The sequence below is a fragment of the Scyliorhinus torazame genome, chromosome 17 (assembly GCF_047496885.1).
Source record: "Scyliorhinus torazame isolate Kashiwa2021f chromosome 17, sScyTor2.1, whole genome shotgun sequence".
Classification (NCBI taxonomy): domain Eukaryota; kingdom Metazoa; phylum Chordata; class Chondrichthyes; order Carcharhiniformes; family Scyliorhinidae; genus Scyliorhinus; species Scyliorhinus torazame.
This window is the reverse complement of record NC_092723.1, coordinates 16,863,763-16,879,199: the sequence shown is the minus strand read 5'-3', so window position 1 is coordinate 16,879,199 and position 15,437 is coordinate 16,863,763. Positions and strand designations below refer to the sequence as shown.

General features: G+C 42.9%; 1 protein-coding gene across 4 annotated transcripts in view; it reads right to left on the bottom strand.

Moving 5' to 3' along the window:
• Positions 1-15,437, bottom strand: part of tmcc2 (transmembrane and coiled-coil domain family 2) — a 204,999-nt gene that overhangs the window by 17,671 nt on the left and 171,891 nt on the right. For all 4 annotated transcript variants that reach the window (XM_072480118.1, XM_072480117.1, XM_072480119.1 and 1 more), the window contains 2 exons: positions 14,421-14,766; positions 5,992-6,580 (listed from right to left, as the gene is read on the bottom strand). In XM_072480118.1, coding sequence (XP_072336219.1) covers positions 5,992-6,580; positions 14,421-14,766 — 935 coding nt within the window. The remainder of the gene's footprint in view (positions 1-5,991; positions 6,581-14,420; positions 14,767-15,437) is intronic.

Genomic DNA, 15,437 nt, shown 5'->3' with positions numbered 1-15,437 from the left:
GGAGGGCCGACACCCTTGCCTTTGCCTCCCTGATCGCCCGCCGAAGAGTCCTGCTCGGCTGGCGGTCAGCAGCACCTCCGAAAGTTGCAGACTGGCTGTCCGACTGTCGGAGATTCATCAAATGGAGAAAATCAAATTCGCCACCAGTGGGTCGGAAGACGGCTTCCTCAAAACATGGGAGCCATTCACCCGACTGTTCCAGGACCCGTTTGTGGCTAACAAATAAGTAGCCAGGAAAAAGTAGCCAAGATATGATAAAAGAGAGGGGAGCGAGGGAGGACCCGGGGGGTGAACAAGGATAGGTAGCCATACCTAGCAAGAAAGAAAGGGGGTAGCAGGGAATGGGGGGGGAAAAACAATAGAGGGGAACCTCTTTCTCATTACACCAAAAGTGTAAATAGCATCAGGGGCACCACCCAGGTGCCCCTCCCACCCGGTTTTGTAATAAAAAAGAAAAAGTGGGGGGGAACCCCTTTCTCATTACGTGTTTTTACTTGCTTTTTTTAAATGTATATTTGTAATTATACCATGTACAAACCCAATAAAAACAGTTTAAAAAAAATAGCAGATGCTTACACAAAGAAAGAGGGGAAAAGTTAGTAAGAGACAAAGTTAAGTTGACATGCCTTCTTCTTTGAAACCAAAAACGGTTGACTGCATCAGTGATACTTTCCTCTCAAAATTACATTCAAAGCTGTTACAATTTACTTTATTACAGTTCCACTTTAATCTATATAGTGAACTGACTAATTTGAAAAATAAATATATTATGCACTTCTGATGTACATTGCCAGCAGTTGCGCTACATTGAAATGGCTGGTGGACCAAATGCATGTGCAAGTCTGTGGTAGGCAGCACCACCACCAGGCATTTCATGGTACTATCACCCTGGCAGTTAAATCAATTACTGCCTGCCCCCTTTGGATGCCCCACATTATTCAACCCTCAATTCAACATACCCAAGCCTTTTATACCAGAGAATCTCCTCAACCAAGGATGGACAGACGCTGCTTTTAAGTGCAATCGATGTCAGCCCTCAGTTGACGACTGGGTGGTCCAGTAAAGTTGAGATTCTTTCCCTGTCTTTCCAAATTTACTTTATTTTGTTTCCCCATCCCTACTCTTGTCCCTTAACTGTATTTGAGAACAACATAACCACTTAAAGCACATATTTTTCAATTTTGTTCACTAATTTATAAATGTCATTCTGTGCGGGTTACATTAATATGACTCCAGCACTTTAGTGTGTTAAAATTCAACTGGGCAGAGTTAAAACTAGCCCACTTCACTATATATTACAGGCTACATGGTTCTTACATATAAGAACATAAGAACTAGGAGCAGGAGTAGACCATCTGGCCCCTCGAGCCTGCTCCACCATTCAATGAGATCATGGCTGATCTTTTGTGGACTCAGCTCCACTTTCCGGCCCGAACACCACAACCCTTAATCCCTTTATTCTTCAAAAAACTATCTATCTTTATCTTAACATTTAATGAAGGAGCCTCTACTGCTTCACTGGGCAAGGAATTCCATAGATTCACAACCCTTTGGGTGAAGAGAAGAAGTTCCTCCTAAACTCAGTCCTAAATCTACTTCCCCTTATTTTGAGGCTATGCCCCCTAGTTCTGCTTTCACCCGCCAGTGGAAACAACCTGCCTGCATCTATCCTATCTACTCCCTTCATAATTTTATATGTTTCTATAAGATCCCCCCACATCCTTCTAAATTCCAACGAGTACAGTCCCAGTCTACTCAACCTCTCCTCGTAATCCAACCCCTTCAGCTCTGGGATTAACCTAGTGAATCTCCTCTGCACACCCTCCAGTGCCAGTACGTCCTTTCTCAAGTAAGGAGACCAAAACTGAACACAATACTCCAGGTGTGGCCTCACTAACACCTTATACAATTGCAGCATAACCTCCCTAGTCTTAAACTCCATCCCTCTAGCAATGAAGGACAAAATTCCATTTGCCTTCTTAATCACCTGTTGCACCTGTAAACCAACTTTTTTTCGACTCATGCACTAGCATACCCAGGTCTCTCTGCACAGCAGCATGTTTTAATATTTTATCATTTAAATAATAATCCCTTTTGCTGTTATTCCTACCAAAATGGATAACCTCACATTTGTCAACATTGTATTCCATCTGCCAGACCCTAGCCCATTCACTTAGCCTATCCAATCCCTCTGCAGACTTCCAGCATCCTCTGCACTTTTTGCTTTACCACGTATCTTAGTGTCGTCTGCAAACTTGGACACCCTTGGTCCCCAACTCCAAATCATCTATGTAAATTGTGAACAGTTGTGGGCCCAACACTGATCCCCGAGGGACACCACTAGCTACTGATTGCCAACCAGAGAAACACCCATTAATCCCGACTCTTTGCTTTCTATTAATTAACCAATCCTCTATCCATGCTACTACTTTCCCCTTAATGCCATGCATCTTTATCTTATGCAGCAACCTTTTGTGTGGCACCTTGTCAAAGGCTTTCTGGAAATCCAGATATACCACATCCATTGGCTCCCCGTTATCTACCGCACTGTTAATGTCCTCAAAAAATTCCACTAAATTAGTTAGGCACGGCCTGCCCTTTATGAACCCATGCTGCGTCTGCCCAATGGGACAATTTCCATCCAGATGCCTCGCTATTTCTTCTTTGATGATAGATTCCAGCATCTTCCCTACTACCGAAGTTAAGCTCACTGGCCTATAATTACCCGCTTTCTGCCTACCTCCTTTTTTAAAAACAGTGGTGTCACGTTTGCTCATTTCCAATCCGCCGGGACCACCCCAGAGTCTAGTGAATTTTGGTAAATTATCACTAGTGCATTTGCAATTTCCCTAGCCATCTCTTTTAGCACTCTGGGATGCATTCCATCAGGTCTAGGAGACTTGTCTACCTTTAGCCCCATTAGCTTGCCCATCACTACCTCCTTGGTGATAACAATCCTCTCAAGGTCCTCACCTGTCATAGCCTCATTTCCATCAGTCACTGGCATGTTATTTGTGTCTTCCACTGTGAAGACCGACCCAAAAAACCTGTTCAGTTCCTCAGCCATTTCCCCATCTCATCCTCTAAAGGACTAATATTTACCCTAGTCACTCTTTTTTGTTTTATGTATTTGTAGAAACTTTTACTATCTGTTTTTATATTCTGAGCCAGTTTACTCTCAATCTATCTTACTCTTCTTTATAGCTTTTTTAGTAGCTTTCTGTTGCCCCCTAAAGATTTCCCAGTCCTCTAGTCTCCCACTAAACTTTGCTACTTTGTATGTTTTTTCCTTCAATTTGATACTCTCCCTTATTTCCTTAGATATCCATGGTTGATTTTCCCTCTTTCTACCGTCCTTCCTTTTTGTTGGTATAAACCTTTGCTGAGCACTGTGAAAAATCGCTTGGAAGGTTCTCCACTGTTCCTCAACTGTTTCACCATAAAATCTTTGCTGCCAGTCTACCTGAGCTAGTTCTTCTCTCATCCCATTGTAATCTCCTTTGTTTAAGCACAAAACACTAGTGTTTGATTTTACCTTCTCACCCTCCATCTGTATTTTAAATTCCACCATATTGTGATTGCTCCTTCCGAGAGGATCCCTAACTATGAGATCCTGAATCAATCCTGTCTCAATACACAGGACTAGATCTAGGACCGCTTGTTCCTTCGTAGGTTTGATTACATACTGTTCTAGGAAACTATCGCGGATACATTCTATAAACTCCTCCTCAAGGCTGCCTTGACCGACCTGGTTAAACCAATCGACATGTAGATTAAAATCCCCCGTGATAACTGCTGTACCATTTCTACATGCATCAGTTATTTCTTTGTTTATTGCCTGCCCCACCATAATGTTACTATTTGGTGGCCAATAGATTACTCCTATCAGTGACTTTTTCGCCTTACTATTCCTGATTTCCACCCAAGTGGATTCAACCTTATCCTCCATAGCACCAATGTCATCCCTTACTGTTGCCCGGATGTCATCCTTAAATAACAGAGCTACACCACCTCCCTTACCATCCACTCTGTCCTTCTGAATAGTTTGAGACCCTCGGATATTTAACTCCCAGTCGTGACCATCCTTTAACCATGTTTCAGTAATGGCCACTAAATCATAGTCATTCACGATGATTTGCACCATCAACTCATTTACCTTATTCCGAATACTACGAGCATTCAGGTAAAGTACACTTATGTTGGCTTTTTTTTTTAACCTCTGTTCTGAATCTTAACACCTCGATCAGTAACCTCTCCCAAGTTATATTTCCTCTTAACCTTTCTCCTAATTTTCCTCGTCATTGAACCCATATCTTCATGTAACAACCTGCCGCATCACTTACCATTAATGTTTTCACTTCCCGTTTTATTCCTTTTTGCATTCCGGGTCCTATTCACTGAGCTCCCCTCAGTCACTGTACCTTGTACTGTCGCCCTTTTTGATTTTTGACTATGGCTTCTCTGCCTTACACTTTCCCCCTTACTGCCTTTTATTTCTGTCCCTGTTTTACTACCTTCCAACTTCCTGCATCGGTTCCCATCCCCCTGCCACATTAGTTTAAACTCTCCCCAACAGCTCTAGCAAACACCCCCTCTAGGACATCGGTTCCAGTCCTGCCCAGGTGCAGACCGTCCAGTTTGTACTGGTCCCACCTCCCCCAGAACCGGTTCCAATGTCCCAGGAATTTGAATCCCTCCCTCTTGCACCATCTCTTGAGCCACGCATTCATCCTCTCTATCCTGACATTCCTACTCTGACTAGCTCGTGGCACTGGTAGCAATCCTGAGATTACTACCTTTGAGGTCCTACTTTTTAGTTTAACTCCTAACTCCCTAAATTCAGCTTGTAGGACCTAGTCTCGTTTTTTTACCTATATTGTTGGTGCCTATGTGCACCACGACAGCTGGCTGTTCACAACCGCCTCTCCCCCCCCCCCCCCCCCCGCCCATAATGTCCTGCAGCCGCTCCGAGACATCCTTGACCCTTGCACCAGGGAGGAAACATGCCATCCTGGAGTCTCGATTGCATCCGCAGAACCGCCTGTCTATTCCCCTTACAATTGAGTCCCCTATCACTATAGCCCTGCCATTCTTCTTCCTTCCCAGCTGCGCAGCAGAGCCAGCCACGGTGCCATGAACCTGACAATGTGTAGGGAGGATTTGTACAGAGTTCGCCATGTTTTAACAATATTTTGAGGGGTCAGGGTCATTCTTTTGTTCGGGTATGGATGGGATGTGGTGATGGCAGCAGTTTAGGTCAAGTCCAAATTATACTCAAGTTGGTTTCTTTCCCTTCTATTCGGTTCCCTTCCACATTGCCTTGAATCTTGTTCCCACCTTACTCCCACACACATGCACGATTTTGCAGGGATCACCAGGTAATGATTAGGAAGAGATGCCCAGGTTAATATTCCCCTCTTCCCAGTTTAGTAGTGCTCATTTTAAAATCTAGCACACACCATCTGTAGCCACAGCTGATATGTACCCCAGACCAATCTGTTTCACCTCAAAAGCAATTTGACAGAAGAGTCTCTGGTGGTGCAGACTCACTTATTATGGAGCGAAAGGGGCTTTTCAAAACAGTGACTGTACATACTGAGAACATACTGGGGTAATCACAATACCATGAAGCTGGATATCATCTAAACCACAACTGAAAATAGATTGCACTGGAAGGGAGTGCTCTCTGACCTTCAGGTGAAACAGGATCTTCCATCATGGGCTCCATTGTTTCATGGCTACCAGTAAAGTATGAACGCACCAATGCTGTTGTCTTAGGAATGAGATTGAGCATGTTCACATAGCTACCATATGTAATAAACCATTTTTTTCCTAAACGGAACCGGTTTGCTGATGGGAACTGGGATAAATAAAAGGGAAGGGAGAAGATAGTTTGCTGGGGCAGGCCCACATTTGGATTTCATGACTAGTGCAGACATCCATTTCCCTATTGCTCAAGCCAATATACATCAAATGTAAGAAGCTAGATACCTGTATCGTTCTTCTTGCAAACACTGCGTCATGTAGGCATAGTCTCTTTGTAGCTGCCCTTTCAAATCTTCCATTGCATCTTCCAAATGTGACTGGCTATCTTTAATTTCGCGAAGTTCATCCATAATCGTATCAAAATTGTTATGATGGCTGTCCAGTGTATTCGATTTGGGGCTCCCCATACCTCCAGCCCCCGCCCCAGAGTTACTCCCACCTGCTGAGCCAGAAGTTGCACTGGAACATTCATCCTCACTTCCATACTTGGGGCTTGACACTAGTGTAGCACTTCCACTCAGAGTCCTGGCGGTCTCTTCCTGATGTGACTCATCTAATGTGTCTTTCAAGTGGGCAATGTTGTCAGCGCTGCCAAACTTGTTTCGTATCAGACTGGCAAACTCCCGTGGCTTGGAAACGACAGCTGTGTGGGTGACTTGAGAGAGACCAGACAGGCCTCCCTTTACACCTTCCACCACACCTCCACCAAATCCACTGATTCCAGCTCGGACATTGGCACCCACATCCTTTAGACCTTGCTGCATGTCCCGCAAAACATCCTTTGGTTGCCTCGAAAGACCATTTTGTTCAATCTCTGTAAAAGTTAATCAAAAAATTTATATTATGAATGAAATAAAGCATGTACAATTTAGCATTTTTCAATCTCTTAAATACATGATTCATGTATGCTCCCTTGTCCTCTTTATAAATCGTCAAGCACTCCACTACAACTGAAAGGATACAGACCTGCTCTCAGACATTCATCAGACATTTGCATACTTCCAACTGCCCAGCTGCAGAGTCTAACACATCCGTGTAATTTTCCATGACTGCAACGTGCCACACAATATTTGTTCTGTACCTCCCTGATTAGGCGCTGGTAATCCAGAATCATAGTACACAAACGCACAAGCATTATTCCATTTTAAAAGATAATTGGATCATAAAGATGATAAATGGCACTAAAGGACCTTAGCACGTATGAAGTATTTTATCTATCCATTTAGTTTTCACTTCTCTATTTCTCATAAGGTCTATGGCTGACGTTTGGCTGCAGATCCACAGAGGGTTGTGTGGGGCGCTTAGCATACCACAAATGATTTGTCGAGTGGCCATTTCATATGCAAGCTTAAATTGCAAAATTATTTGTTGCCCTCAGCTGCCAATTATATATAGGCTTATATGGCGGCATGTGACGCAGTGGTTAGCAGTGGGACTGCGGCACCGAGGGCCCGTGTTCGAATCCCTGCCCTGGGTCACTACCCGTGTGGAGTTTGCACATTCTCCCAGTGTCTGCGTAGGTTTCACCCCCCACAACCCAAAGATGTGCAGGTTAGGTGGATTGGCCACGCTAAATTGCCCTTAATTGGAAAAAAATAATAATAATTGGGTACTCTAAATTTATTTTTAAAAATGTAACAAAATATATATATAGGCTTTATATATAGGCTCTCTGATAATGAGGAATGGGGCATTCAATTGGGAACAAAATTCTATGCCTGCAAATGATGCTGGCAACCTTAGACCTCATCGGCAGCTCTGACCCGAACTCAAAATAGACTGAGGATTAAAACTCAAACCTGCTCCTTGCTTTATTTTCCCATGAGATCAGCAAAGGAGTTATCCCTTCAGTTTCTAGAGCAGAAGGTTTATGCACCTACATGAATAACATCGAGCTAGTTCGCTCTCATCAACAAACCTGTTTTAACTCATCCCCTCCCACCTGTCACTTTAGGTGACCAGGAGATTTCAAATGTCTAAACCTTAAACATAAAAGGTGAACATGCCGCGGTAGAAGTATTTTTCTGTGAACTCAATCAGTACAACCAGAACTCTGCGAATCTAGATATAAAAACATGGAAGCAACAAGTCGATGGGCCTCACCGAGTGCATTCCTTCCACAGGTCAGACAATTTATCCAACTGGAGACTCCATCTACCCCATAACAACATTTCTGGATAAGTGCTTCTTGAGCTCAAAAATGATCATGCAACATTTCGGAAACTTGATCCTTATGTTTGGACTATTCAACTCTCGTTTGTTGAACCCCATCCTACAGCAGAGCCTGGTCTCCAGTCATCTCTGATTTCTCTACCATTGGGCCAAGACTTCCCTTCTCTGGAACCATGCGGTGGTTGCTGTGCAACTGCCACCCCACATTATAAGAATCGACATACAAGCATCTTCCACCCCAACCCCATCCCACCCACCCAAATATGGACAACTCCAACAGCGACAGACCCGAACATCGCACTGCCATTATAGCCCAGGGACTTATACGCTACAACATTGACATCACCGTCCTGAACGAGTCACAACTGGCAGGAGGCCAGTCAGGTGGGGGATACACTTCCCTCTCAAAAGCCAAACCAGAAGAACTGGGTTTGTTACACCACAAAAAACAAATTGTCGGACGTTTCAATGAATCCTCCTGTGAGGTAAGTGAGCACTTCATGACCCTACGGCTCACCTGGCGCAGAAGCATCACACACCACAGCTGTCAGTGCTTACACACTGACCCTAGACTCAACAAACAAGACAAAGAGGCATTGTACTCCAGCCTTGACCAAATGCTGTCCAGCATCCCAAAGGGAGATGAGCTAATTCTCCCGGATGACTTCAATGCCAAAGTCGGGAGGGTTGCAAGCCCTTCAAAAGATTCATCAGGCAGGGAAAGCGTAGGAAAAATAAACCCCAACAGAGTCCCCCTCCTCCTAGTCATAATGAACACTCTGTTCTGCCAGAGAGACCATCACAAGACCTCATAGTAACACCCACGCTTCAAACAGTGGCAACTAATAGACTTCAACATCGTCTGAGGGGCATTTGTTATGGACGCCTGGTCAGCCCTCAACAATGGCCAAGATACTGAACCAGATGCTTAATGTTTTTAAAGTTTTAATGCAGTAATGAAAGATCGATTTGTTCCAGGAATGATAAAAAATAGGGCTTTGTTATTTTATAAACAAACTTTATTAAAACAAAAGAAAATAATTTTTAAACTTTTACTCCAGCTCTAACACCAATAGATTACATACAGCTTCTTAACCATAATACAATAGTTTCCATTAGACAACACTAACAGAACATGCAGCTCTCGTTCCACGTACACAAACAGACAAAGGCAATACTGGTCGAGTATCCCTTGTTCAAAATGCTTGGGACCCAGTCTCAGATTCTGGAATTTTTCAAATTTCGGAATACCAAGCTGCAAAGACCCTCGAACACCACTCAAAGTCGCCAGTCCATGCTGTGGCTGATGGGGATGTGGGGGGGCGGTAGGTACGCTGCTTCCCTTCTGATAGGTAATCAGGTACCAGGTGCAACGCTTTTGGTGCAATAAACTTGTGCTGCCTATTGGAAGGACATACACATGCATGTGTTTCGGCCACAGGAATGGACACAGTGCTAGGAACAGCTGATACGGAGGACTCACATAGCCAGCGGATTTCAGGTGAACACCATGTTATTTTTTTTTTACAAGAAATATGATTTTGGTGCTCGAAAAAAGTGCGGATTTCAGAGCTTTTTGAATAAGGGATACTCAATCTGTACTTGTATTTACGAAGCAATTTATCTTCTGGTAGGGACATTCATTCTGAACTCTTTCCAAAGCTTGCCTCGGTGGCAACATTCTCTGGTCGATTTCCATAGCCTTCTCCTGTAACTGTTCTTCCTCTCTCTCTCTCCAAGCTCCGCCCACCCTCTCAAACAAAGGTTCTCCCCTGAGGTGGCCAGCCTTGAATCCCTTATCACTGTATTGGCCAATTGCCCACTCCTGCTTATACAAAAGAACAGCTACGCCATTCACATGCAACTAACCTTCCCTTGATGGACAAAATAGGTAATCAGACTCTGTAATGCGATAATGGCTGGTCGTACAAGGTTGTGCCGACTGACAATGGATCTTGAATAGATCATCCTGGCTGAACAAGGGCATCTGGTGTATTCTCACCAACAAGGTTTAGTCTGAAGGGGACATGGTAACATAGGCTGTGGGTGTATCCCTCTGACTTTGCTGCTGGCAAATGTTTTAACCCCCAAATTGCCTGCTACATCTTGGGCCCCATTTCTGGACCCAAGTTCTTAATATCGCCCTATCATGACACTGTGAAGATGTCCACATCACCCGTGCCACAAACGGAGCAGAAGATTGCTGGACTGACTAACAATTAATCCGCTCTGCCATTTCCATCTTCCTGGCCCCAAACCGAGAAACGGTAAAACAAATGCTGCCATAGGAGACTCAATGTCGCTGGACGCAAAGACCTTGAGAAGACCTATTCAGTCTGCACTGCACAGTCAACCTGGCAATAACCAATAAGCCAGAGCCAGAGTATTATCAGCACCTGATACTCCCTAAAAGCTACCACAGTCAGCACCCACAACGAGATGCAATGTCTCGCAACCAGGAAACACTGAGACTGGTTCGACGAGAATGTTCGGAGATCCAAGATCTTCTAGCCACCACAAAACCTCTTTCTCTCTTCTCCCCCCCCCACCCCACATACACACAAAATGGAGGCAAATCATCCTTGACCCTGAGGGACTGCCAAGAACAAGGGGAAGCTGACCTCCCAAGTTATCTTGCTGCTCTTCCTTGCTCAAGAATAGGAACCATCTGTTCTTCTGGAAGACATCACAGATGCTTACTGCTCAAATTTTATTTTATATTTCTGAAGCAACTATGCATCTAGCCTTTTTGAAGTTTAGTATTGTTGGGACAGTTCGCCCAAAAGAAAACACAAAATATTTTCTTCTATTTACTTAACTGGAATTTTAAAGAGTTTTAAACTTTCTGAAAATCATTTGTTTAAATTCCTAGCTCCCGTTTCAATTTCTCTATTTCACTTTCTATTTCGAGTGGGGGAATTTATCCATGCCCTTAGGTTTCATTCCTTTGTTAATTATGTGGAAACAGGAAGTGAAAGAAATAAGCGTGGCAAAAACAAAACTTATCAGAAAAACATTTTGAGCTGAATTGATCCATTCCACTAATCTGAATTTCAATTCTTATATCGAGTGGCTTGCTGAGAGGACAGTTGAGAGAGACGATCTAGACTCGGATGATGTAGCGTCCATTTGGGTGAAGGTAAAAAAAAACAGCAAGGGAAAGACGACAGAAGCAAAAAATACTGGACAATCTCAGCAGGTCTGGCCACATCTGTGGAGAGAGAAGGACGTTAACGTTCAGAGTCTGGGTGACTCTTCGTCAAAGCTGATAGTCATCCAGACTCGAAACATTAGTACCCTCCTCTCTCCATGGATCCAGTCAGACCTGCTGAGATTGCCCCGTATTTTCTGTTTGTGTTTCAGATTCAAGCATCCGCAGTAATTTGTTTTTACATGAGGGAAAGACAACATCGGTAGTAGTTTAGGAGACCCCTAAACAGTAGCTACACTGGAGGAAAGGATACAAATCGACAAATAATAGGAGCAGGTAAAAGAATAGAGCATTAGTGTGGGTGACTTTAACCTTCATGTTGATTGGGTTAATCAAGTTGGTACAGGTAACTATGACAACAAATTCATAAGAGTGCATTTGGAATAGTTTCCTAGAGCAATATGCCATGGAGTGAACCAGAAAACAGGCTATCTTGGATCTGGTAATGGGTAATGAAGCAGGTTAAATAAATGACTAAGGAAAGATCCTCTAAGTAGTATTGATCATAACATTAACATTCAGTTCGAGAGTGGAGAAACTTGGGTCGGAAACAATTGTGTTTAATTTAAATGAAGGGAATTAGAATGGCATGAGGATAGAGTTAGCGAAAGTGGACTGGGCAGATAGATTAGCAGGAAAGACAGTGCACAAGTAGTGGCAGACATTTAAGGAGGTAATTCATGGCTCTCAGCAAAAATAAATCCCATAAGGAGGAAAGATTTTGAGAGGGATAAACCAACCGTGGCTAACCAAGGAAGTTAAGGGCATCAAGTTTGAACAAAAAGCATACAAGGAGGCAAAAGTCAGTGATAGTCCCGAAGATTGGGATAAGTTCACAATCCAGCAAAGAAGGGCTAAAAAGATAATAAAGAGGGAGAAAATAAACTGAGGGCAAACTAACAAACTAAATTGCCGACTGTTGCTCCTAGTCCATGTGCTCTAAGAAAGAACTACTGTGGCTGATTTCACCATCCAGCTCTTGGTCTGTAGCACTATAGGTAGCAGCACCGATATGGCGTTCATGACCAAGAAGGGAATTTCTTGATTAATACACAGATTAGGGGTTACGGGAGAAGGCAGGAGAATTGAAATGAGGTACATACCAACCATGATTGCATGACAGAGCAGACGCAATGGGCCAAATGACCTAGTTCTGCTCCTGTATCTTATGAATTTACATAAAAATTTGACCAGAAGAGCTTCTTTAAATACATAGAAATGAAAAGAGGTCAAAGTGAACATAGACACCTTAGAAAATGAATCTGTGGAGATAGTTATGGGAACAAACGAATGACAGAGGAATTGAATAGACATTTTGTATCAGTCTTTACGGTGGAAGATACTTCAAACATCCCATTAATACTCAAGTACTCAAGGTGACCAGAGAAGTTCGATGAACGTACCGACTGAGGTTATTCATGAAAGACCCCGCCTTCTCAATCTTGCCTCTCGCACGAAGTGCGGTGATTCTCAGGTTAAATCACCACCAGTCAGCTCTCTCCTCAAAAGGGGAAAGCAGCCTATAGTCATCCGGGACTATGGCGACTTTACAATGCATTTACATCAGACAAATGAATGCAGCTAATAGATCCCCTGGTCCTGATGGCTTGCATCCTAGGAACCTAAAAGTCGTAGCTATAGAGATAGTGGATGCATAGGTCGTCATTTTCCAAAATTCCTTTGATTCTGGATTACTAGAAGATTGGAAAACTGTCAATGTGACGCATCTTTTCAAAAAGGGGAGGCAGGCAATTGCAGGTAACTATAGGCCAATTCGCCTAACATCTATTGTTGGAAAAATGTTGGAATCAATTATTAACAAATAGCACATTCGGCAAATCATAATCTAATTAAGCAGAGTCAGCATGGCTTCATGAACGGGAAATCATGTCTGACTTATTTATTAGAGTTTTTCGAGGAATCCTCAACCAGAGTGGATAGAGGGGAACCAATGGCAGTGTTGTATTTGGACTTACAGAAGGCGTTCGACAAGGTACCTCACAAAAGGTCAAGTCACAAGGCCATGGTGTTGCAGGTAGTATATTAGCATGGATAGATAATTGCTAATGGGCAGGAAACGAATGGGGTTAGGAGTTCTTTTTCAGGTTGACGACCTGTAACTAGTGGGGTTCCACAGGGATCAGTGCTGGGACCGCAACTGTTTACAATAAATATTAAGACTTGGAGGAAGGAAACAAATGCACTGTAGCCAAATTTGCAGACAGCACAAAAACAGGTGGAAAGGCAAGTTGCGACACAATTACACACAGTTTGCAAAGAGATATTGATAGGTTAAGTAAGTTGGTAAAAAGTTGGCAAATGGAGTAGAATGTGGGAAAATGTGAAGTTGTTCATTTTGGAAGAGAGAACAAAAGAACAGTATTATTTAAATGGAGAAAAACTGCAGAAGGCTGCAACACAAAGAAACTTAGGGACACTTGTGCACTAAACACATGATGGGGGGAGGGAGGGGGGTGGAATCAGGGTACTGACCTTGGATCAGCCATGATCATAATCGATGGTGGAGCAGGCAGGCTCAAAGGGCTCCTCCTGCTTCTATTTTCTATGTATGTTTCTACGTAAAAGTCTTAATGCTCCATTTTCACCACCAATTATCGACCTAAAAACATACACTTAAAATTCCAAGCTAATCAGAACTCGCTGTTGAGTGGGAGTTGTTGAGCAAACTGGAGCTAGTGTTCTTACCCATACTTGCTGCTTGACCCGATTTTCAAGGTACGTTGTGAGACAGAAAGAGATGAGACAGTGAAATCATCGGTTTGGGCAGATGTGAGACAGAACAGCTAGATTAATGCTCCACAATTGCCACCCAAACAAAAAACATGATTTCTCCCTCAATTTTCCTCCCACGTTAAAAGTCAAATGGAGGGTAGACTTTGCTTTCTGGCAAGTCCACATGTGCAAATTAAGGCGAGGACATGAGTTGGCTCATCACTTTTGCCCTTACATCAGGGAAAACCTGCCTACATTTACTCTTTAGGCCGACAGATGAAGTATTACTACCTAAGTGAGCATTGGGGCAACTATATTGTAAACGTGAATCACATCTTCAGGACAGCACGCTAGAGAATTGGTAGGGACAAAAAATGTAAATGGGCTAATTAAAATAGTTTCCTATTTCAAATCAAAAACGGACTACATACCCCCATCTTTCAGTGAATAGTTAGCAAGATTAACCCCTTGCCTCTTCAAACCGTGACTCTCATCGGAATACATCAGTATTACTGACAATTACAGTTCTCCATGTTACCTTTTAGTTTTCTGTGGTAGTGTTCTAGCTTCTTGTGCAGTTGTGCAATTGTCTGTGCCGATTTCTGGTTCTTCTTCTCAAAGACCTGTTTGATACGGGAGGCTTGCTGTTTGTCTGCATTGTTGGCCAACTTCAAATACTCTGCTACATTATCATCCCGTGCAGTTTGCTCAATTTTTATCTGCTCTGTGATTTTCAGGATCTTCTGGTGAAGGTGATCTATGGCGGCTTTCGTTTTATGAGGATCCGGGGTCCCATCGGGCACATCAAGGCTGATATTGGAGTCTGAGCCCCCATGGCTGGTGTTTGCTGGCAAACTGAGTGTACTCACATCTCCCTTTTCAAGCTGAAAGAGACAGAGAAAGTAAACTTTTTTAATGCAACTTGTAATATATATAGTTTTTATGTCTTACAAATCACTTTCATGCTCTCTTGAAGATGCTGACTCACAGGGAAGCTCAATTTCCCAGGCACCTGCAGCTAACCTTGTGACTATGGCCATTGATAATATATATTATATTATATATGTATAATAGCCTTATGAGGGGTTTAAAGTTGAAACTCATGGAATTAAGCACATTATTAACCCAGTTTATGAAATTGGCTAAGTGGCAGGAGTCAGAGATAATGGGCACTAGGAGTGCCCGACAAGGATATTAGGTGGGACATCAACTATTCACTGTATTAATTAACTTGAATGATGGGATAGAAAAACCCACATATCAAAGTTTACACAAACCAGTGTATACAGGATCATGAAATTAAAGACATTTTAATAGATTGAGTGGACAAAAACCATAGCAAATGGATTTCAATATAGGCTTGGACCTTCAAAAGGGACAGAACAGGGTAAATGACAAAAAGCTAGAAACAGTAGAACTCCAAAGAGAGACAGGGTCCATGTACATGGATCACTGAAAGATTAACAGGTTAAAAAATAATGAAAGACACTAATGGAATTAGTGAATGGTCTAGAATACAACATCCTTCTGCAGCAATATACAGTCTATGTTTAGA